Here is a 20,523-nt window from a genome sequence, read left to right as displayed (position 1 = left end):
GCTCCAGTCCAGAGTTTAGCACAGTTTATTGAGATTTCTGTTTAAAAACACATTCTAAACTCACGGAGGATGCTTTAATACCTGTGACCTTCAGACCTTTTCAGCTTGGAACAAACCAAAATAGCAGGTGTGAAAAGTGTTCGGATCAAATGATCAAAACAAATATGCAACAAAGTAACAAAAACAAACTTTAGTTTAGACTTTCTTGTGTGAGAACTAATGTTAATGTGAGTAAATGAATCACTAAACTGTGCTGGACCCCTGCTCTCCAGGACTGGAACTGGATATTCTTGCAATAGGGCTTTCCCTACTCTAGCCCCTACACTGTTACTGGTGACCAGTTTCACATTTGTAAACAAGCACCTGTTTATTAAACACAATACATTTGACAGTAAACAACCTAAATATATAATGAAGGACATGCAGTCTCAGTAACTATATGTTGGTTCATATTCTCTGTCAAATGACAAAATGCATACTGTCGCTGTCCAATGAAAAACAAGTATCTTGATTTTTATTTTACTATGTAATTTTAACCGTAAAACTTCCCTTTACACTGTGCCAAAATTTCTTGATAAATGGACCAATAGAAGTACTTCAAAATGATTAGCTTGCCAGCCAATCAGCTCACAATAGCAGTAAAGCTAGTGTTTTAAAACCTGTTTTCTTTAGATAAACTGATATGAACAGGCAAACTTTCTTAGTTTTTTAGTAAAATACATTATTCTACTTTCTAAAATTAAAGAAATATTCAGAACAATTTTTAATTTGAACTCCATTTACCCCCTATTCATAGAGGACTCACTCGCTGGCTCCCTCTAGAGTTTATCAGTTATTTATTGATTTAACAGTGGGAATGGTAGGGTGGTCAGACTCAGCTATGGTATGTTTTGGACCCGGGGTTTTCTTTCTGTGATCCCATCTAGTCGCCGACTGAGTCAGATATTAAACATATTGAATATTTGCGTCTGTGACCAGGAGCATAATATTGCTCAAAAATGAAATAAAGAGTAAATGACAGTGTAAATGTGTAGTTTACATCTGTGAAACCAGCCAAACATCCCATATCAAAAACAGCAGTAGTGGCTATGCTTATTGTAAAACATGGCTTGAAAATACCCTGTAAATAAATTCACCTGCTGCAGTTTAATCTGCTTTTTTGCAGTTTTGAACCTCTTAATGTACTTAAATAAGAAAGTCTGAAATATCCCAGCCACCCAGCGTGGTGGTCTTTTGTGCTCTTATAGACCCTCGTGGAAGTGACTGTCCGTCCCACACATTTAAAGCGTACGTGCACATCCTGCTCCCTCTAACGTCATCATTCTGTGATTACAGAAGTACATCCAGGAGGCCCGGAACCTCGGCACCACCATCCGCCAGCCCAAGCTTTCCAACCTGTCTCCATCAGTCATCGCTCAGACCAACTGGAAGTTTGTGGAGGGTTTGCTGAAGGAGTGCAGGAATAAGGTAAAAAATGACTGGTATTCTGCTGTAAAGTGGAAGACGGTATTACAGAGCAGTACTACAGCAAAATGCTGGATACACCAGTGTGCAAGTGTAAACCAGTGCCAATATCTGATATATTAACTTGCATAACTGCTGGTGCTGATATCAGTGCTGATACATATACATTAATAAAATGTAGTGATTGGACCAATGCCTGTAATCCAACACAGATAAGGGTTACAGAGAAATGTTAGTACAGTTAAATACAGTTAAAAAGAATGACCTAATATCCTCTAAAAGTTTACACGTTCAGCCTTAGTGAGATGCCTTTATCAGAATGGTTGAGCATCGTGGTTAGTATAGTAAACATGTATACATTATGATGGGGCTGTTAGGCTTTAAGCCTGTTTAATCCCTGTTTAAGGCCTACTTAAATCTGACGTTGTTTTATCTGCAACATGAACATGTTATTGAACATGTTTATATATATATATATATATATATATATATATATATATATATATATATATATATATATATATATATATTTTAAGGCTTGCGTGCACTTACTCAGGGACACATCTCCAAGTCTGACCTTATTGTATTTATATTATATTATAATCTTTATTTGTAGAAAAAAAATAAAAAATATGTTGGACCTTTTAAAAGTTTTATAGTGCTCTCTAAAGGCCTATATTTACCAAAATTGGTAGAAGAAGAAGAGTTTTGTTGCAATTGAAATCCTCAGTATTAATTATGCTGTTTGATATACTGGTATGAATTAGGGGTGTCACGATTCTCTAAATCCTCGATTCGATTTCATTTTCGATTTGAGGGTCACGATTCGATTCGATTCTCGATTTTCTTGTTTTTTTTTCTTGTTATTATTTTATGCCTCATAAAATTTAAATAATATATTTATTATTATTATTATTATTATTATAAATATTATAAATATTATTATTATTATTTATTAAGATATATATGGTAATGCCATCTAGTGACTTTTTTGGTAGCAACAGTGTGCACTATTAAAACAAGCAGTTTATCAGAGCTGTGTGTGGATGGCTGGTGAAACTGCTCACTTACATGAAGCTGCAGTTCTTCATCCAACCACTAGTCGGAGCTGCAGCAGCAGCACAAGCCCCGCCCCCTTCACTCAGTCACTACTTCAGTACAGCCCAGCCACGGGCTACAGAGCTCAGCCAGTCCGTTTTTACTGTTTCTGTAAACAAATAAAGGTTTTAACCCCACTAACCGGATAATACAGCTCACTACAGTTCATCTTTCAGCCCAAGCAGCTAACAGCAGCAGGTTAGAACAGCCGACACGGAGGCACTGCTCGGATTACATTATAAACAGGTCAGTTAGCGCGCTGCTAACCTCAGGATGTTTATAACTACGGAGTTTAGTGGACACACCACGGCCGCCAGGTAAGTCTTTTAAAGGCTACTGAAGACTATTAAAGGCTATTAGAGGTTATTGAAAGCATTATTGGGGGGCAGAAATCAGTACAGGCTGGTTAGATAAGTGATGTGGTGAAACTGTGACTAGCGCTGTAACAGTGATGTTTATTAACGTCTGCGTAGCGCGCTGCGCTATTTGCGTAGCGCGCGCGGGAGGGATCGTCGATCCTCTTTTTGACTTCGATACTCGAGACCATGACCTCATTTCGATTCGATTTCGATAAAATATCGAGATCGTGACACCCCTAGTATGAATACATGCAGTCTGACCGGTGTAACCTGTATCCCACTCAGACTAAGCGCATGCTGGTGGAGAAGATGGGCAGGGAGGCGGTGGAGCTGGGCCACGGGGAGGTCAGCATCACCGGCGTGGAGGAAAACACACTGATTGCCAGCCTCTGTGACCTACTGGAGAGGATCTGGAGCCACGGCCTTCAGGTCAAACAGGTAAACCAGCAGCTTCATATATACCACATCATTTATGCACTATCATTTAGACTTGTCCCGGGTGGACTGACAGTATTATCACTGTGGTTTCGACAGTCCTGATCTGTCTAATGGTGTTACTCTTTGAGTTAATAATTTTTTATTATGAAGCATCATTTAAAAAAGTCAATCAAATCTTTTACAATCCTTACATAACACATATGCAAATAAATGATTATATAGATTATACTATTATTATAACCCAGCTTAATCAAAATATAGAAAAAAACTTCCCCAACCCACTGCCTTCCCATAAATGCTATTTTTAAGGGGTGGATGTACATAATAAATCTTATTTAATCTACTATAAGGAATAATATTATGGGGCTTCAGATCGTTTCATAAAAGTTAGTTTATTCTTTAGCATAAATTTAATTTTCTTTAAATGTACTGTGTTTATCATTTATTTAGTCCACTGCTTAACTGAAGCTACTTCTGCTTTTTTCTGAGAAATAAAGTACAGGTATTAATCAGTGATTAAGCTATAGGAAACTAACTGTTGCTGAGTTGAAATTTCAAATAAGCCTCTGTTGAAAGCTTCTTCTCCTTTCTTCTCACAGGGAAAATCAGCCTTGTGGTCGCATCTGTTACATTATCAGGAGAGCAAGGAGAAGAGGGACGGCACACCGGCGAGCTTAGGCCCTCCTGGTAAGATTCTGATCGCCTGTTTATTTTGGCACCAATTTAAATCCAGAATATCAGAAGAAAAATTGTATGTTTAGTCTGTTGCAATAATTACACTCTTGATTTATCGTACAATAAACAAAGCATTGATCATTTTTGCCGGCCTGGATATTACCCCTCATGTTTATTTGTAAGAATTTGATCAGTCAACCTGTTCTGTTCTCTCTTCTGCTTTTTGATGGAGCTGAAGTCTCACACACACACACACACACTATCAGAGTGGAACACACAAGTCATTCTGATTAAAAATGTGTCACCTATTAAGCCAGGCGCACACTGTGCGATTTTAGCCCGATTTTAAGCCCGATCTGGTCGGATGCGACTGAATTTCATGATCGGGCCGAATTTTAGCTTGATCGTGCGTCGTTTGTCGTGCAGTGTGAGAGGGGAAGCGATGTCCGATTAATTGGCCATACGAGCTGCAAATGAGCAGTCGGACGCGACCAGGGATTTCTGACATGCCAGAAATTTTGGTCGCTTGTCTCACAGTGTGAGCTGTTTTGCGGGCCGATTTCTTAACGTCACGACCTGTTTTCCCAAAAATCTGCACAGTAACTATATATATAATTATTAGTCATATTTATTTCTGTCAGTTATAAGGATTTATATTTATGTTCGGTACACAGACTTATAGCTTAATATATCAGACACAGGCATTCTGCTGTTTAAGAATTTCAACAGATGCTTATTCTCAGTCAATAGCTGGAGTTTTTGAAAAGAAAAATTAAAAGAGAAAATATCTTTGACAAACATAAATTTATTTTATTTCACTTTGCTATTATATCTGAAAAATAAAGCACATTGTCAGCCTCTGGTGCTGCCCGTCAATTATAAAAAACTTAAAACATGCACAGAAATATAAAGCTATATTTTATAATTTGTTTCTTTTCGCCAGGGCAAATTTATTAAAATTATAAATATGTTAATTTATTAATTAAAATCTCGTCCAGTGCTCCAGAATATTAGCCACGCAAAGCCAGCTTAGCGCAGCGCGTGGCATTGCGCGCGGCATTGCCCGCATAATAACCTCTGTCTTCTAAAATAAACGTTTTAATAAATAAGGTCGGAGAAGTGTAGTAAAATTAGTGCTATTAAACTTACTAAAGCTAATAAATGTACTGATAATTAATAAAGATAAATCGGAGAAAATGCCCTGCGCCTCTCTCTCGCTCTCTTTCGCAGCGCGGAGCTGAATTCAGCGCGAGGCTACAGAAACTCAGTTCAGTTGAATAAAAATAAGTAAGGGCCTGTAAGTACAAGCAAAGGACCTGCAAGTAAATATAGTAAAATATAAAGAATAGTTTGAGGTTTTGGTGAGCTGTTTTCATGATTTGAAACTGAAACTAACTGAAACTTTGATTAATCTGCAGAAAGCCTGGGTTATTTTAAACAAATTTTTAATGAGTTTATATTTTATATTTTTTATTTATTAATTTTAATTATTTTTCTTCTTTTATTAATCAAATCATTAAATATATATCTTCATAAGATATAATTTTTTTTACCTTTTATGTAAATTTTTATGATCTTTTTTTAAGGTCCTATTTTTCCTTTTTTACGTATATATTTTATTCGTCTATAATAAATGTCAGTTTTTATTCCTATTTTTTATATATATTTTTTAAATCCCTTTTAAACTGTTAATGCTCAGCGGCACTGTAAATGAGGGTCCCTATCCAGTGTGAATAACCGATTGCTTGTGTTAGAAATTCGGCTTTCAGGAATCAGGAGTCAGAATCAGGAATCAGGAGACAGCTTGAGAGATGAATTGAGTTTATTCTCGTGCAGACAGAAAATCTACACGGGCACAGCTTAGTTGGTCGTTGCTCCCTCTGTGTCCGCCTGACTAGTCCATGTGACTTGTCTGTCTGTTACTGTCTGTGTGAGACTCTCTGACCGAGACTCAACTAGACTGAGCTTGACTGAACTAAGACATTTTAGCAGGACTTTACATACAGGAGAAACTGCTTTGAACACAGCAGGCGGAGAAAGGGTAAGGGTTTATGGAGGAGTATGTGGGGGGTGTCATCATTGGGGGTGTCTCTATCAACATATGTTAAACAAAGGAGAGATGTGAGAGATAAGGGTGAGGGGCAAAAGGTTAGGAGTGTATAGGGAAAAAGGGGGGTTAAGGAGTGAGACAGTTTAGAACCTAAGAAAACTTAATAAAAGTACAATTTGTTGTTGACAGAATCTCTCATTGCTCCCTCTGATTCTCCCAACATGGAGAATCACAAAACTATGTACAATAAATTGTCATATGTATAAACAATTAAAGAGCTGTAACTATACAACTGTAATTGTACCATAAATGTCAGAAAAGTTGATGTAACCAAGTATTGGATCTGTTTATGGCTGTTACTTGGTCCTAAAAATGTTCCTGAAGAACAATGAAGAAAGTAGTTCCAGTAGTTGTCTGTGGTTGTCCAATAGGCTTGCTTCCATGTGGTGATGTCTCCTCTTACATCGCCACTTTAACTTGTGAGCAGCCACATTGTGTGTGTGTGTGTGTGTGTGCGTGTGGATGTCCATGGCGTGTGCTTCAACGTCGGTGAAAGGCAAGTAATCTGGGAAGTCCACTTTGAACATCAGTTGTCTCTTCAACTGTTGAGGCTTGCGTCCGACACGTCACAAATTGTTCTCGCCATGCTGGATTGGCTGGAGCACTGTCTGGCTCCAACAGATCTGTAACAGAGGAAACACTGAGCAGTAAATTGTTCATTGATGTTGATTATGTCTTTTTTTTTGTAGTTTATCTGCTTATCCCCACTGTCTGTCCCTCAGAAGAGGCTGCTATGATAATGTACAGTGTGTTGAAATCTTCATCCCAAAGGGTAACCCCCATGAAAATAGAAATCATGGTTCTTCCTCGGGACTCTGTACTATTACCCACCTCTTCTCTTACTGACCCTAGATCTCAGTTTTGGGGAGCAAGCAGAAACTAACAAAACCCAATGAGACATTCTCATCTAAATAGATTGTTTCATGTTTCCTCACCATGACCCATTGACCAGAAATAACAAGACATTTGCTCTAATCCCGTTAGTTGTCGGAAGTTTACATCTCACCACAGGTGAGAAAACTATTTGTATTACCCTACTGTGACCAAATTGTGCTTTTGAAGCTAGTGTTAGCTTCCCCTTTGATCCAGAAACCATATGGATCACTTTCAACATATCAGTTCAGCCATACTCAGAGTTCCACAGATCAGGAACTCAAACTACAGGTTGTAGCTGAAAAGAATATAAAACTTAAATTGTATAATTGATCGTATAGTGGTTTATTCAGTGTATAACAATTTTAAATTGATCGTATAGTGGTTCATTTTATCTAAATGCAATAACTACATCACCTAAAGTCTGCAAAAACTTCGTTTGGTGCATTATCTCTAAAATTGTGCAACACAACATAACTTAATCAGGACTGAAAACAAAACAAAATAAAACTGTTCGAAAAGTGCATTCAAATCTCAATAAGATAATATTAACATGCTACTTAGCTTATGGTAAGCTCAACCTGGATGGTAAATTCAACTTGTGTTCATAAGAAACTTAAGATTCTCTTTGTGATTTAAAACCAACAAAATCAGTTCTTAACAACCTATAGCACAAATATGAGCTTAAGTAGCAGGACAAATTAGCTTAAGCCAAAGCAGGAGAAACTGTTGAAATCCCTGTGACTCCCTGTAGAGCACTGAATATCAAAGATAACTGCCCTGTGACACCCTGTAAGGTCTTGATTATCAGTGATATCTGTTCTTGGGAAATCCCAGCTGGGCTTCCCTGTGAGAACCCACCAAAAGAATTTCCCATTGTGCTGTCTCTAGAACTAGCACCCATTTTGTGTCTATCTGCCTGCTTTTTACGACAAACTCGAGAAAAGTGACCAATTCTATGGCAGTAGTGGCACTCTTTTTTCTGATTAGTGAATGTTTGAGTTGGACCCAAGTTTGATCCATTCTCTGTGAGGATGTGTATGGATGCAGGAACATGGTTTGGTTCAAGATCCACATCCAAACGGTCCAGTTGATTCTTAAGATCAACCCACTTAGTTTTTCTCCAGTTTGGAACAGCAGTCACCAGAGCTTGTCTAAGATCTGTTTGTAGTGACTCAACCAGCTGTCTAAAATGGGGACCATCAGTTGTATTGTTGATGTTACCAGCACTGTATTGGCTGATACCTGAATGGCGCAGAAAAACTCTTTCAAACCTCTCACAGAAGTCTGCGGCAGACTCTCCCTTTCTATGTCTGCAGTTGGTAATCTGCCCCCAATCAGTGGTTTTACGGTATTTGCATTTAATCCAGTCATCAAAAGCTTCCCAGCCTTTGTCAAGGTTCTGGCCTTTGTCACCCAAAGCATTCAACACCTTTTTAACAAGTTCTCTACCATCTGTGATGTTAAGAACTTGGCTAGCAATTGCTACTGCATCATTGGGATGTAGTGAGTACAGATTCCTTTTCTTATGCATGAGGTCAATGAAGTCGAGCCCCATTTCCCTCGGAGGTTTAAACTCTTTGGATATTGTGTCCAAAGTTGCTGCATCTAAAGGAACGTGCCCAAATTCTAGTCTGGTTTCACCACCTGCATTTCTCTTATTACGTACCTCAGAGGATACAACAGTTAAAGGTCTCATTTTAACACAGATTGGAAAGTGTGTTTTACCAGTAGCATGGTCAGAATCTTTATCTGATGACACAGATTCTGACCCATCAGAGAGGTCACTCTCAGACAATTCAGGATACAGCCTGACTGTTACTTGAGGATTTCCATCCTCTTTGTAACACGGCTGACCTGGAGTAGGGGCAACAGGGAGAGAACACTGAGGCCCTGACTTTGACTTAAGTTTGGCATGTTGCTGTTCAACTTCTGTCAATGTTTGCTGCAGTTGCTTGCATGTGCTCTGGGCATGTTTGGTAGCAGTTTTATGCCTTCTGCACTCGCTAGTTAGCTCTAAGACCTTTCCTTCTGCTTCTTTTAACTTTTCATCCATAGATTTCAACTTGCATTCCCAGTAATGCTTAATAACAAAAAGACATTCCTTAACTGAGTTGTGCTTGAGGCTGTAACCTAAACCTGTTTTACACTCAGCAAGAGTCCATTCTCTATCAGCAGAGAAACCTTTGGATGAAAAGTACTGAGTTATCTTTTGCTCACAAATATGTTTCTTCCCAATGTCACTGATTACTCTTTCAAAATCAGAATCAGACCACTGCGGCATTTCAGTCCCTCCCTTAACTAAAGTGCTGCTTTTATAGTTAAGAGGTTTAGCAAGATTCTTAATGTTTTGGCCTTTAGCAGACATGGTGAGAAAACAAGAGAACAAAACCAAGCTTTCTGAAACAATAGCAAAACAAAGACACTACCAGCAGATACCAACAAACTGTACTTCACAGAGGACTACAGCAGTAAGTTTCAACACTAAGTAAAACGTTTCTCTTTGTTAGAGAGGATCCCAGTAACAAATCCTAAGTTTACAGTTGTAACAAAACAAAACGTCTCTCAGTTCAGAGAGGAAAACAGTTACTAATTCTGATCTTCTAGCAGTAACAAACGAGCATCTCTCAGTTCAGAGAGGATAACAGTTACTAATTCTGATCTAGCAGTAACAAACAAGCATCTCTCACTTCAGAGAGGATAATAGTTAATAATTCTGATCTAGCAGTAACAAACACACATCTCTCAGTTCAGAGAGGAAAACAGTTACTAATTCTGATCTAGCAGTAACAAACACACATCTCTCAGTTCAGAGAGGAAAACAGTTACTAATTCTGATCTAGCAGTAACAAACACACATCTCTCAGTTCAGAGAGGATAACAGTTACTAATTCTGATCTAGCAGTAACAAACAAGCATCTCTCACTTCAGAGAGGATAACATTTACTGACTCCCATTTTATCCAGCCAAAATTTCTCTTCAGTTCGAAATGGCGTTTACTCACCAAGTAGGTTTCAGTAGCCATCCGGGTCACGGCACCAAGTTGTTAGAAATTCGGCTTTCAGGAATCAGGAGTCAGAATCAGGAATCAGGAGACAGCTTGAGAGATGAATTGAGTTTATTCTCGTGCAGACAGAAAATCTACACGGGCACAGCTTAGTTGGTCGTTGCTCCCTCTGTGTCCGCCTGACTAGTCCATGTGACTTGTCTGTCTGTTACTGTCTGTGTGAGACTCTCTGACCGAGACTCAACTAGACTGAGCTTGACTGAACTAAGACATTTTAGCAGGACTTTACATACAGGAGAAACTGCTTTGAACACAGCAGGCGGAGAAAGGGTAAGGGTTTATGGAGGAGTATGTGGGGGGTGTCATCATTGGGGGTGTCTCTATCAACATATGTTAAACAAAGGAGAGATGTGAGAGATAAGGGTGAGGGGCAAAAGGTTAGGAGTGTATAGGGAAAAAGGGGGGTTAAGGAGTGAGACAGTTTAGAACCTAAGAAAACTTAATAAAAGTACAATTTGTTGTTGACAGAATCTCTCACTTGTTTAATATTCAGTGTTGCAAAACCAGTTTTTACATAAACAATAAACAGAATAAAAAATCAAATTATTTTATTTTATTTAAGCTGCTGGTGTTTCTTTCGCAGCCTGACGCGCAGTCATTTTTCTATGCGCTCTCCTTCTGTAAAACGGACAACCCGTAGAGTCCATGTCGCCTCAGCCACCTGCGAGTCCATGTACGTCTCTTCCGTGGACTTTCAGCGCACAACAGGGCACAAATAAGCAAAGCTAAGCGCTTTCTTTTGCAAGGCGTTGTGTTGAAGCGAGAGTTTGTACGCAAAGAAAGCTCCGCCTACGGGCTGCGTTTAGACGTGCAGTGTAAGCTCCCCCGTCGCAGCAGGTCAGTCGGACCGTACAGTGTGTGCAGATGAATCGCAGGCGTTGTTCATACACGACAAACGATTCAAACGTGCAGTTTGAGCTCTCCAGAACGCATCCGATTAAAAACATCGCACAGTGTCCGCCTGGCTTTAGTCCGCTATTTCTCTCATGGAGGACCTGAGTAAAGACTCATTTCCTTTAACCTGATTCACATTGAGAGTCCAGCAAACAGCTCTATCAGCACAACATGTGCCTGGTCTATCTTTATATGGTAAAAATGATCCAATCCATGACTCCAAGCCCAGAAACCCTTCTGAGCATTGACTTTCCCATTAACATGATTGGGATGGAATATTGATACAATATATTGGTATATGTGTAGGCGATATTAAACTGTCAGGACTTTATTAAGCACCTTAAAAACAGCCATCCAGGGTTCTGAGTGGTGCAGCAGTGTAAAACCCTGACACTATGATTAAGAGCTCTCTGGTTCAAATCCCAGTCATGCAGCTTGCTATCAGCTGCCAGAGCCCTGAGAGAGCTCAAAGGCCACAATTGGCCTTGCTCTCTCTCTGGGTGGGTAGATGACGCTCTTTCCCCTCATCAGTCCTAGGGTGATGTTGATCAGCACAAGGCGTCTGTGAGCTGATGTATCAGAACCGAGTCTCTGCGCTTTCCTCCGAGCGTTAGCGCTGTGATGCTTCTCTGCAATGCTGCATCAGCAGCTGTTCAAAAAGAGGTGGTGGCTGACTTCAGATGTGTTCGGAGGAAACATGTGCTAGTCTTCATCCTCCTTGTGTTGTGGCATCACTGGGGGATATACAGCTGAGTAGCAGCTGAGTGGGTGGGACAATTGGCCTAGCTAAAAAAAGACGGATATTCAGATCTGTCTTAATTTATTTTGGTTAAACTGATTGATTTTTTTGTTGAGGTATTGAACTTGGTATCATCAATCATAGCATTTCAGTGGTATTCATTCTGACTACTAAACGTCTGTTATCATGACATCCCTAAAGCTCTTCTCTTTGTCTCTATCTCTCGTTTCTCAGGTATCATCCATGACACAGAGAGGCGGAAGTCAGACGCCGGCTGTGCTATGCCCCCTCTGAAAATATCCCTAATCCAGGATATGAGGTCAGTAACAGAAAGCTTAGCACTGTCTCAGTCAGGACAATATGCAAATACTGAAGCTGTGCTGAATTCCGTGGCTGTGACATTACTGCCATCTTGTGGACAAAAAGTGAAAGGAATCCATTTGTTATTTGGAAAAAATATTACGTATGTAATAATACAAATGTATATGAATTTAGATTTCCTCAATTAGAACTGACCAAAATATTCATGTTTTCAGTTACTGCATTCATAACTGCTCAAATTTTATTATTATCACTTATTATAATAATTTATTATTAGCATCAGGTCTGATTAATAAGCATTATATAATACATAATATTGCACATATATTATTACTTTATTCTGCTTGTTGATGCTGGCTGTATAAAACCATATTATACGTAGGCCTTTTACAGTATAGACTGCAGTGTAAAGTCTGTAGCAGTCTTGAGTAAAAGTGGCCCCCCTGCATCGCGTGAAGACGGTGGAGAGCAGTGGTGTGTATGTGTGTGCATGTCAGCACATTACTTCCAGTCTAATTAGCAGAAACCCCCCTGCAGAGCCCTCTGGTGAGACTGCAGAGCGCGGGAAGCCCTTAGCGTGCAGCCGTGCCCTCCGTTCACCCCGTCCACACTCACACTCAGCATACACACAACACACACCTCTCTACCTTCAGCCACCTCAGCAGCTCCTCTGACCAGTTGAGGACTAGAAATTACTAGATTGGGATATTAACATAGAACAATATTAACATTAACAAATCTAAAATGTGTTTTATTAAGAGCTATTTTTATTTTTTGTGATCAATTCTTGATTGAAAGCATACAGTACAATTTTTATTTTATTTTTTCTTTTCAAAAAATAAAAAATAAAACCGATACACAAACTTATAACTTAAAATGCCTTTCACCCCTTAAAACCCTCCCCTAGGCAACACATACATAAGAATACATAAATAAATAGAAATAAATAAATAATATAGAAATATAGACAATAAGTTTAATCACTCTGCACTTTTTCTTTAACTACACTGTAAGCCATATCTCATGCCTGGAATGTTTTAAGGCTGGCTGCATGCATGTGAGCAACAGATCTTTCCATGAGAACAATATCGAGAAAGGAGTTAGCCCACCTTCTCCACTCTAAAGAGTGTGGTGTTTGCCATCTTAAAGCCAACATTTTCTGGGTGGCAGTGAGACCAGCCCATAGAATACGCTTCTGTTGCAAAGACAGGTCTAGAGAGGAATCATCATTAAGTAAAAGTAATTCTGGTGAATGAGGAATTCTACTTTCAAGAATGTCACTTAAAGTTGAAGATACCTGTTTCCAAAAATATTGACTTTGGGGCAGTCCCAGTATACATGTGTAAATGACCCCAAAGCATCAAGTGTACATAAGTTGCAATTAGGAAATGTTATAATCTTCAAGGTTGCTTTTTCTAGGAAATAAATAGTAAGTAAGTAAATTTTATTTATAGAGCACATTTAAAACCAAAGTGCTGCAATCCAGGAGGAATAAAATAAAACTAAAATACATAATAACAACAACAATACCTCTAAATACCTCTAAATAAGAGGTCAACTTATTTGATCACGAAGACATGTAAAATAAAATAACTTACAATAATAAAAAGAGGGGAGACGCAGTTGACGTATACTTATTTGTTAAAAAAATGGTTAAAATTATGACAAGTCATAAGGGTAGAAATATAGTATCACAATACTTAAAATGAGGCTTAGATATACATATATCCGATCTTAACTTGTAAATGCAGTAGTGGTTATGCAGTAGTAATATGTTCTAGGCTCTATAAATTGAGTGAATTACTCAAATTATGTGAATACACTAAAACGTTTACAGATTAAGTGCATGCTTTAATGTGTTCACATTAGCTGTCGTCGTATTGTAACATATTTTACAGTAAATATAAAATTATGAATTAAGTAAAAAAAAATCTATAATCACACTGCTCATTCCAAATAACATGTTGGTCAAACATCAGACAGTTGTACCCGATGAACTAGATTATATATAGTGTGTGAGGAGAGGATCTGTGTGTGTTAAAAGCTGGGAGGATGTTTTGGTTTCGCGTGCACTGTCTGGTAGTGTGCATGTTGTTGCTGTGAGGATAGAGGAGGAGGAGGTTGGGGGGGGGGGTGGGCTGTCTGTGCAGAAATGGGGTTATTTAGTGAGAGCCTCAGGGGGAGGGGCAGCACTTACTGAGGGGGGCAGACAGCGCTCAGTGGCAGAGCCGGAGTGGAAGGGAATGTGTCTGGACAGGGCGGCCATGATCGTGGCTGGGAGCGATGACAGCAGGCTGGCTGCTGATGCAGGGAGTCTGGGCTCAGAGCTGCTCCTCCTGCTGCCCTGCTTTCACTGCTGGAGCTTCACTGGAGGAATGCGGGACGAGAGGCTCGGGAGATGCTTACAGCACCTCAGCTCACTCTGATACTGCCGTTATCAGCTAAGGGCTGTTTTAGTACTGCTATTGAGGCTGTCACAATTATATGATTCAAAATCTGTTAAAATTTAGGAAAATCTTAATAAAATGTATCTTTTTGAACAGGCAGTCTTTTATTCCCGTGTAAAAGAAAGGTTTAATTAAATATATATACTTAACATGGAAAAGTACATACTTTTTCAAATTAAAATATGTACTTAAATACATACTAAATGTTCTATTTTGGAGCAACTCAAGTATATTTAATTTGCAATTACGCTATATTTAAATACACCATAAAAGCATTAAGTTGTGCTTTTGAGTGCTTTTTTCATACAACTTCTGCTAACTTAAGTAAATTTAGGTATATGTTTTTTAAACATCATTTTTAATACACTTGGAAATATATTGTAAATGTACTACTTTGCACATTTTGTGTACTCCTTAATCCTACTGAAAAAAACACTTTAAGTAGTATTTAATGCCCCTATATATTTTTTTCTCTCAACACAACATATAATTTAAAGCATATTGCTTAAAAATACATTTGTTTGAAATACAGAGGGAGTATATTTAATGTGCGACAATGTACTTTTAGTATTCTTTACCTAATTAAAAAAAATAAAAAATGTAATGTCTTAAGTATACTTCTACTTTTTCACAAGAGTTGACCTGATGGACAATCCCAATTTTGTACATTTGATCCACACAATATTTTTATTATTAGGGTTTCCAGTTTATCTATTTCCAGCATCATACACTATGTGGACAAAAGTATTGAGACACTTGCTAATTCACTGTTTCTTTTAAGATCAGGGTATTGTAAATAGTTTATCATGCTTTTGTTGGAGTAGCTGTCTCTATAGTCCATGGAAGGTCTCTGATAGGTAGACTATGATTCACATCAGCTGCTTGGGCCCTGAGAGAGCACAATTGACCATCACTCCTAGGGTGATGTTGATCAGCACAAGGCTGCGTCTGTGAGCTGATGTATTGGAACCGAGTCCGAGTGCGCTGTGATGCTACTCAGCAATGCTGCATCAGCAGCAGTTCAAAAAGAGGCGGCAGTTGAATTCACATGTGTCGGAGGAGGCATGTGCTAGTCTTCACCCTCCTTGTGTTGTGGCATTACTAGTGTTGGGGAATATACAGTTGACTAGCAGATTAATTGGGTGGGACAATCTGCCTAGCTAAATTGGCGAGAAAATAATGACAGATAATTATCATCTTAAACTGACAATAATTAATTTCTCATGTCTGTGAATCCGACTCAGAACAGCTTGAATTTGGCAAAACAGCTGACCTTTCTTTTCATCTCCTGTTTTTTTCAGGCACATTCAGAACATCAGTGAGATTAAGACGGACGTGGGCAAGGCCAGAGCCTGGGTGCGCCTCTCCATGGAGAAGAAACTGCTGTCCAGACATCTCAAGCAGCTTCTGTCTGACCACGAGCTCACCAAGTAAGACACAGTTTCACAGATTTGAAATCAAGCTAGCTTCCATTGTGATTGGTGCAAACTTCAGCAGTGACCTCCTTCCATTCTTGTGGCCTGATAATATTTTAATACAAGTTCCATTTTCATTTAAATCAGGCGACGAGACGTGTATCTATAATATATGAACATATCGGAAGTATTATCTCTGAATGCAGCAGTCTACCATTAAAAATGAAAAGTGTTTTATTATTGATGAGCACTGCAGAGTAAACTGGGTCACAGTCATAGTAGCATTCTTTTAAGAGGTCCATTTTTCTCAAATTGAAAGATTGTCTCCAGCACAAGTGAGGTTAGTCTGAACTCAAAACATTGGGACGCTTTTAAAAGGTAATCTTTTGTTTTGTTTCCTGCAGGAAACTCTATAAGCGCTATGCTTTTCTCCGCTGTGATGATGAGAAGGAGCAGTTCCTCTATCACCTGCTGTCTTTCAATGCCGTCGACTACTTCTGTTTCACCAACGTCTTCACCACAATCAGTGAGTGGCAACAGAAAGCTCACAATACACCCAAATTCACCAAATATATATCTGTACTGAGGACTTGCGTAGGCTGTGTTCAGATTGCCAGCTCAAATCCGATTTTTGGCATATCTAGATGGCCTGAACTAGGGGTGAGTGATATGGCTCTAAAATAATATCATGATATCAGGATATTTATGTGTTAACAATATTCTTGGTGATAAAAACACTAAAAATATTTTAAATATTTATATTTTAAGAATATACAACTGCAGCAAATACATATTGAATTTTTATTTAATGTATGTGTAAGAGTTTAAAGTATTCGTCAGAAACAAACAAATCTGTAATTATCTGTCTATTTTGTAAATTCTGAATTTGTAGAAAATCATAATAGATACAGAAATAATGTAACATACAAATAATTTAATGTAGCAATAACAAATCTACATAAATACTCAAGTGCAAAGTATTTAGTGATTTTTGCAAATTAGATTCAGAACACATTTTAAGTGGTTTGAAATACAATTCCAATCATATTTGTACAAATGTATCTCAGTCTGGATGCTCAGATTGGATTTCTGAGTTTTTTGCGTAACTCGCAACATGTCATCAAATCCAGATTAATAAAGGTATATGGTCTAAACCTTTTATTAAGCCAAAGCTTAATTACTGACACTGATCTTGTTACCCCAGCAATCCATGCAGATATATTTGTGATGTCCAGACATGCAAATCGGATCTGATCACTTGCAAATAACAGTGCAGAGAGTCTCAATCTCTACAGATCTGATTAGAGAAATTAATCCGATTTAGATAGATAGATAGATAGAAATTTAGGCATCCAGCAGCAACAACACAATACAATAAGAAACATATTCAAACATAAATTAAAACACAGAAGAATAGAACAAAATATAAGGCTATAAAAACGTACTAAACAAGGTAAGATATATCTGTAAACAGAGCAGTGCAGTAAAAGTTTGCTAATGGTCATTAAATAATTAACAGAGCAAAGTGCAATGTAAGTCTGGAAGTGCCTGCAGTCTGAACACAGTCTTATAGTAGCCCAGTTCTGCTAACATCTCATCTCACCTCTCTCTTTTTATCATTGCAGTGATTCCGTACCACGTAGTGATCATTCCCAGTAAGAAGCTTGGTGGCTCCATGTTCACAGCTAACCCCTGGGTCTGTGTGGCGGGAGAGCTGGCTGAGACCGGAGTCCTCCAAGTGCCTAAAAACACTCTGGAGATTACTTTTGAAGTGAGGAACTACATAACACATGCTCTATTCATATGCTATTTACTGTGGACACTGGTTTATCTTCAAAAGAAAGAGTTTAACAGAGTGTTTAGTGGTTGTTGTGGTGCAGTGGATAACATTATGTGGAACACTGGGGTTCAATTCCTGGTCTGGGGAATTATGCTGTGCTACACCTATAAGAGTCCTTGGGCAAGACTCCTAACACTACATCGGCCCACCTCTGTAATAGGAATAACTTTTAGTTGCTAAGAGCATCAGCTTAATGGCGTTAAGGCGTTAAAGTTTCTCAATGCTGGTCATGCCCTGCACATTTTACTGCTTTCCTTTCCTCCAACACACCTGATTCAAATAATCAGTTCATTAAAAAGCAATTTCAGAGGTGCAGTGGGTTTGTTAAAGCAGGGAAGCCTTTAAAATGTGCTGAGCAGGTGGGTGCCATATAACTTTAGCCTAAAGTCTATTAAGAACATCTTGTGCAAAGTACTTCATTTTAACTGTCATTAAGGATATTACCTATACATATGTAAGTATTTATATACTGTCTATATATATAATTCTGGTTTTGGACATATTGTAGACATATTATAACAGGCATATTGTTGCTGTTCCACAACTTTGCAGGAGAAGGATAAAACCTTAACTTTTAATGGGTTATTTAAAGACTTTAAACAAATGCCAAATTTACAGTATATCAAAAACCTCAAAAAAAAAAAAAAAAGATTCGTTTCAGTAATTTTAGACACCAAAATGTCCATTATTGCAGACATCTGCTTTTGAATATAAAACAAGGGGCCAGATAACTGGAATGAAGTTGAATTGTGTGAATAGATCAGACTAGTTTCAGAATTAAAAACGTAGCCTAATTGTTTTAATTGTGCTCTCTTCTCAGTGCCAGAACCTGGGCAAACTGACCACAGTCCAGATGGGCCATGATAACTCAGGACTATATGCAAAGTGGCTGGTGGAGTTTGTCATTGTCCGGAATGGGATCACAGGGCACACTTACAAGTAAGTACTCCTCCCCGTTCTCCTCCACCAAACACTTGATTTAAAGAATTTATTTAGGGTCTCCCAGCACTGAGCCTGTCACAATAACTCCATTTGTTTGGACAATATGCTGTGGAATAAATTATACTATATAATGCAACTAAACCCATTTTTTAATAATTATGAATATAATATATTGAAAATGGAATATAAACATTAAAATATCTAAAAAAAAAAAATAAAGCACTGTTTTTAAAACAAAGTTGACATACTGGCTCATTCAGGTTAACATGCTTACTTTGCTAAGAAAACACAAGGGGCAATATCAAGGTCAGCAAAAATTACTGATGTTATGGTCATATATTATAAAATAAGTTGATAATGTAATTATTGTGACAGGTTATAGTGACTGGAGTGTAGAGTCACAGTGTAACATTTAAAATACAATCAATGTCCCTCAATGCCAAGATTAGCCTGATTCTGTGAAGCTTGTCCAGCCTATCAACAGGTGCTACAAATTAAGTAATTTGAGTGCAGAGCATGGGTAGTACAGTTGACTATGTGTGCTCTTCTCCAGGTTCCCATGCGGCCGCTGGCTGGGAAAGGGGGTAGATGACGGCAGTTTAGAGCGTATTTTGGTGGGAGAGCTGGTGACTGCCAGCACAGAGAACGAGGAGAGGATGTGCCGGACTCCCCCCATGCAGCAGTCCCCGGGCATGATGCGGAGATTCGTCACTATCTCACCAAACAGCAAACCAAGTAAGTTATAACATTAAATTATGTATATTTACACTATGTGGACACAGGTATTGGGAAAAAAAAGATTTTATCCAGCTTTTGTTGGAGTAACTGTCTCTACACTGGTGAAACTGAAGTCTTTGCAAGTTAAATCCTCTCAAATCTAGTTTAAATATCTGAAATGTCTTCTCAATTTTGCATTGTTGTCAGGATTACTAAATAATGAGTTTTTTTCCTTAAATTAGGCAAAATTATCCTCCAATACATTAAGATACATAAAGATTTTAGTAGATTAAATAACATAAAACAAGTACAATTAAGTTTTAAATAAGCTAATAATAATTAATTCTTGTAATCCTTGTAATAAACTCAAAATCAGTCTGCATTTTAGAGGACTTTACTTGCTTAGCATTAGTGAGGCCAGAATTTTGGATGATCATCATTTCACATTAGTATCAGCAATAGATGCAACTTCAATTATCTGAATGCATTCACTGGAAGGGGTCTCCACAAACATTTGGACATTTAGTGCACTATATTTGGATTTTTTATTAAAGACATGGTATTTTTTCATTTTCAGAGCTGAACACAGGTCAGATCCAGGAGGGAGTTGGGGAGGCAATCAATGGCATTGTGAAGCACTTTCATAAGCCTGAGAAAGAGGTAAGTGAGGACCAGGAGGAGCATTGCTCAGCAAAACTGGATTATCCTCCAAAACTAGGCCTGTCACAATAACTGTATTTGTTTGGACAATATACTGTTCCAGAAATAATTGGATACTAATAAAACTATTGACAAATTTATTCCACTGATATAATGATAACATAATGGCATAACAATACTTTTACACCCATTTAAAATGCAATGAACTGTTAATCATTATGAATATCAGACCTTGGAAATGTAATATAAATATTAAAATATCCTAAATGAATTAAACCTAAATAAAAAATAAACAAAAACAGATTTTAAAACAAATTGACATTTTGGCTTATTCGTGTAAATTGGCTTTTTTTTTTCTTTTTTTTTTTGCAAAAATAAACATAATAGGCAATATCAAGGTCAGCATAATGCCGCTGTCCAATGACAAACTCCAATTTTTGTCGATTTTCAGTTTACTACATAAG

The 20,523-nt window shown here is 38.1% G+C and overlaps 1 protein-coding gene across 5 annotated transcripts in view; it reads left to right on the top strand.

The window, feature by feature from the left end:
- The window catches only part of dennd5a (DENN/MADD domain containing 5A), a 94,146-nt gene that overhangs the window by 70,840 nt on the left and 2,783 nt on the right, over positions 1–20,523 (top strand). For all 5 annotated transcript variants that reach the window (XM_049465295.1, XM_049465298.1, XM_049465294.1 and 2 more), the window contains 10 exons: positions 1,336–1,467; positions 3,207–3,359; positions 3,959–4,046; positions 11,952–12,036; positions 15,787–15,915; positions 16,305–16,426; positions 17,526–17,671; positions 18,561–18,679; positions 19,236–19,417; positions 19,977–20,059. In XM_049465295.1, coding sequence (XP_049321252.1) covers positions 1,336–1,467; positions 3,207–3,359; positions 3,959–4,046; positions 11,952–12,036; positions 15,787–15,915; positions 16,305–16,426; positions 17,526–17,671; positions 18,561–18,679; positions 19,236–19,417; positions 19,977–20,059 — 1,239 coding nt within the window. The remainder of the gene's footprint in view (positions 1–1,335; positions 1,468–3,206; positions 3,360–3,958; positions 4,047–11,951; positions 12,037–15,786; positions 15,916–16,304; positions 16,427–17,525; positions 17,672–18,560; positions 18,680–19,235; positions 19,418–19,976; positions 20,060–20,523) is intronic.

Source organism: Astyanax mexicanus, chromosome 16 (genome assembly GCF_023375975.1).
Source record: "Astyanax mexicanus isolate ESR-SI-001 chromosome 16, AstMex3_surface, whole genome shotgun sequence".
Taxonomy (NCBI): Eukaryota; Metazoa; Chordata; class Actinopteri; order Characiformes; family Acestrorhamphidae; genus Astyanax; species Astyanax mexicanus.
Note: the sequence above shows the minus strand (reverse complement) of the source record. Positions and strands in the feature narration are given on the sequence as shown.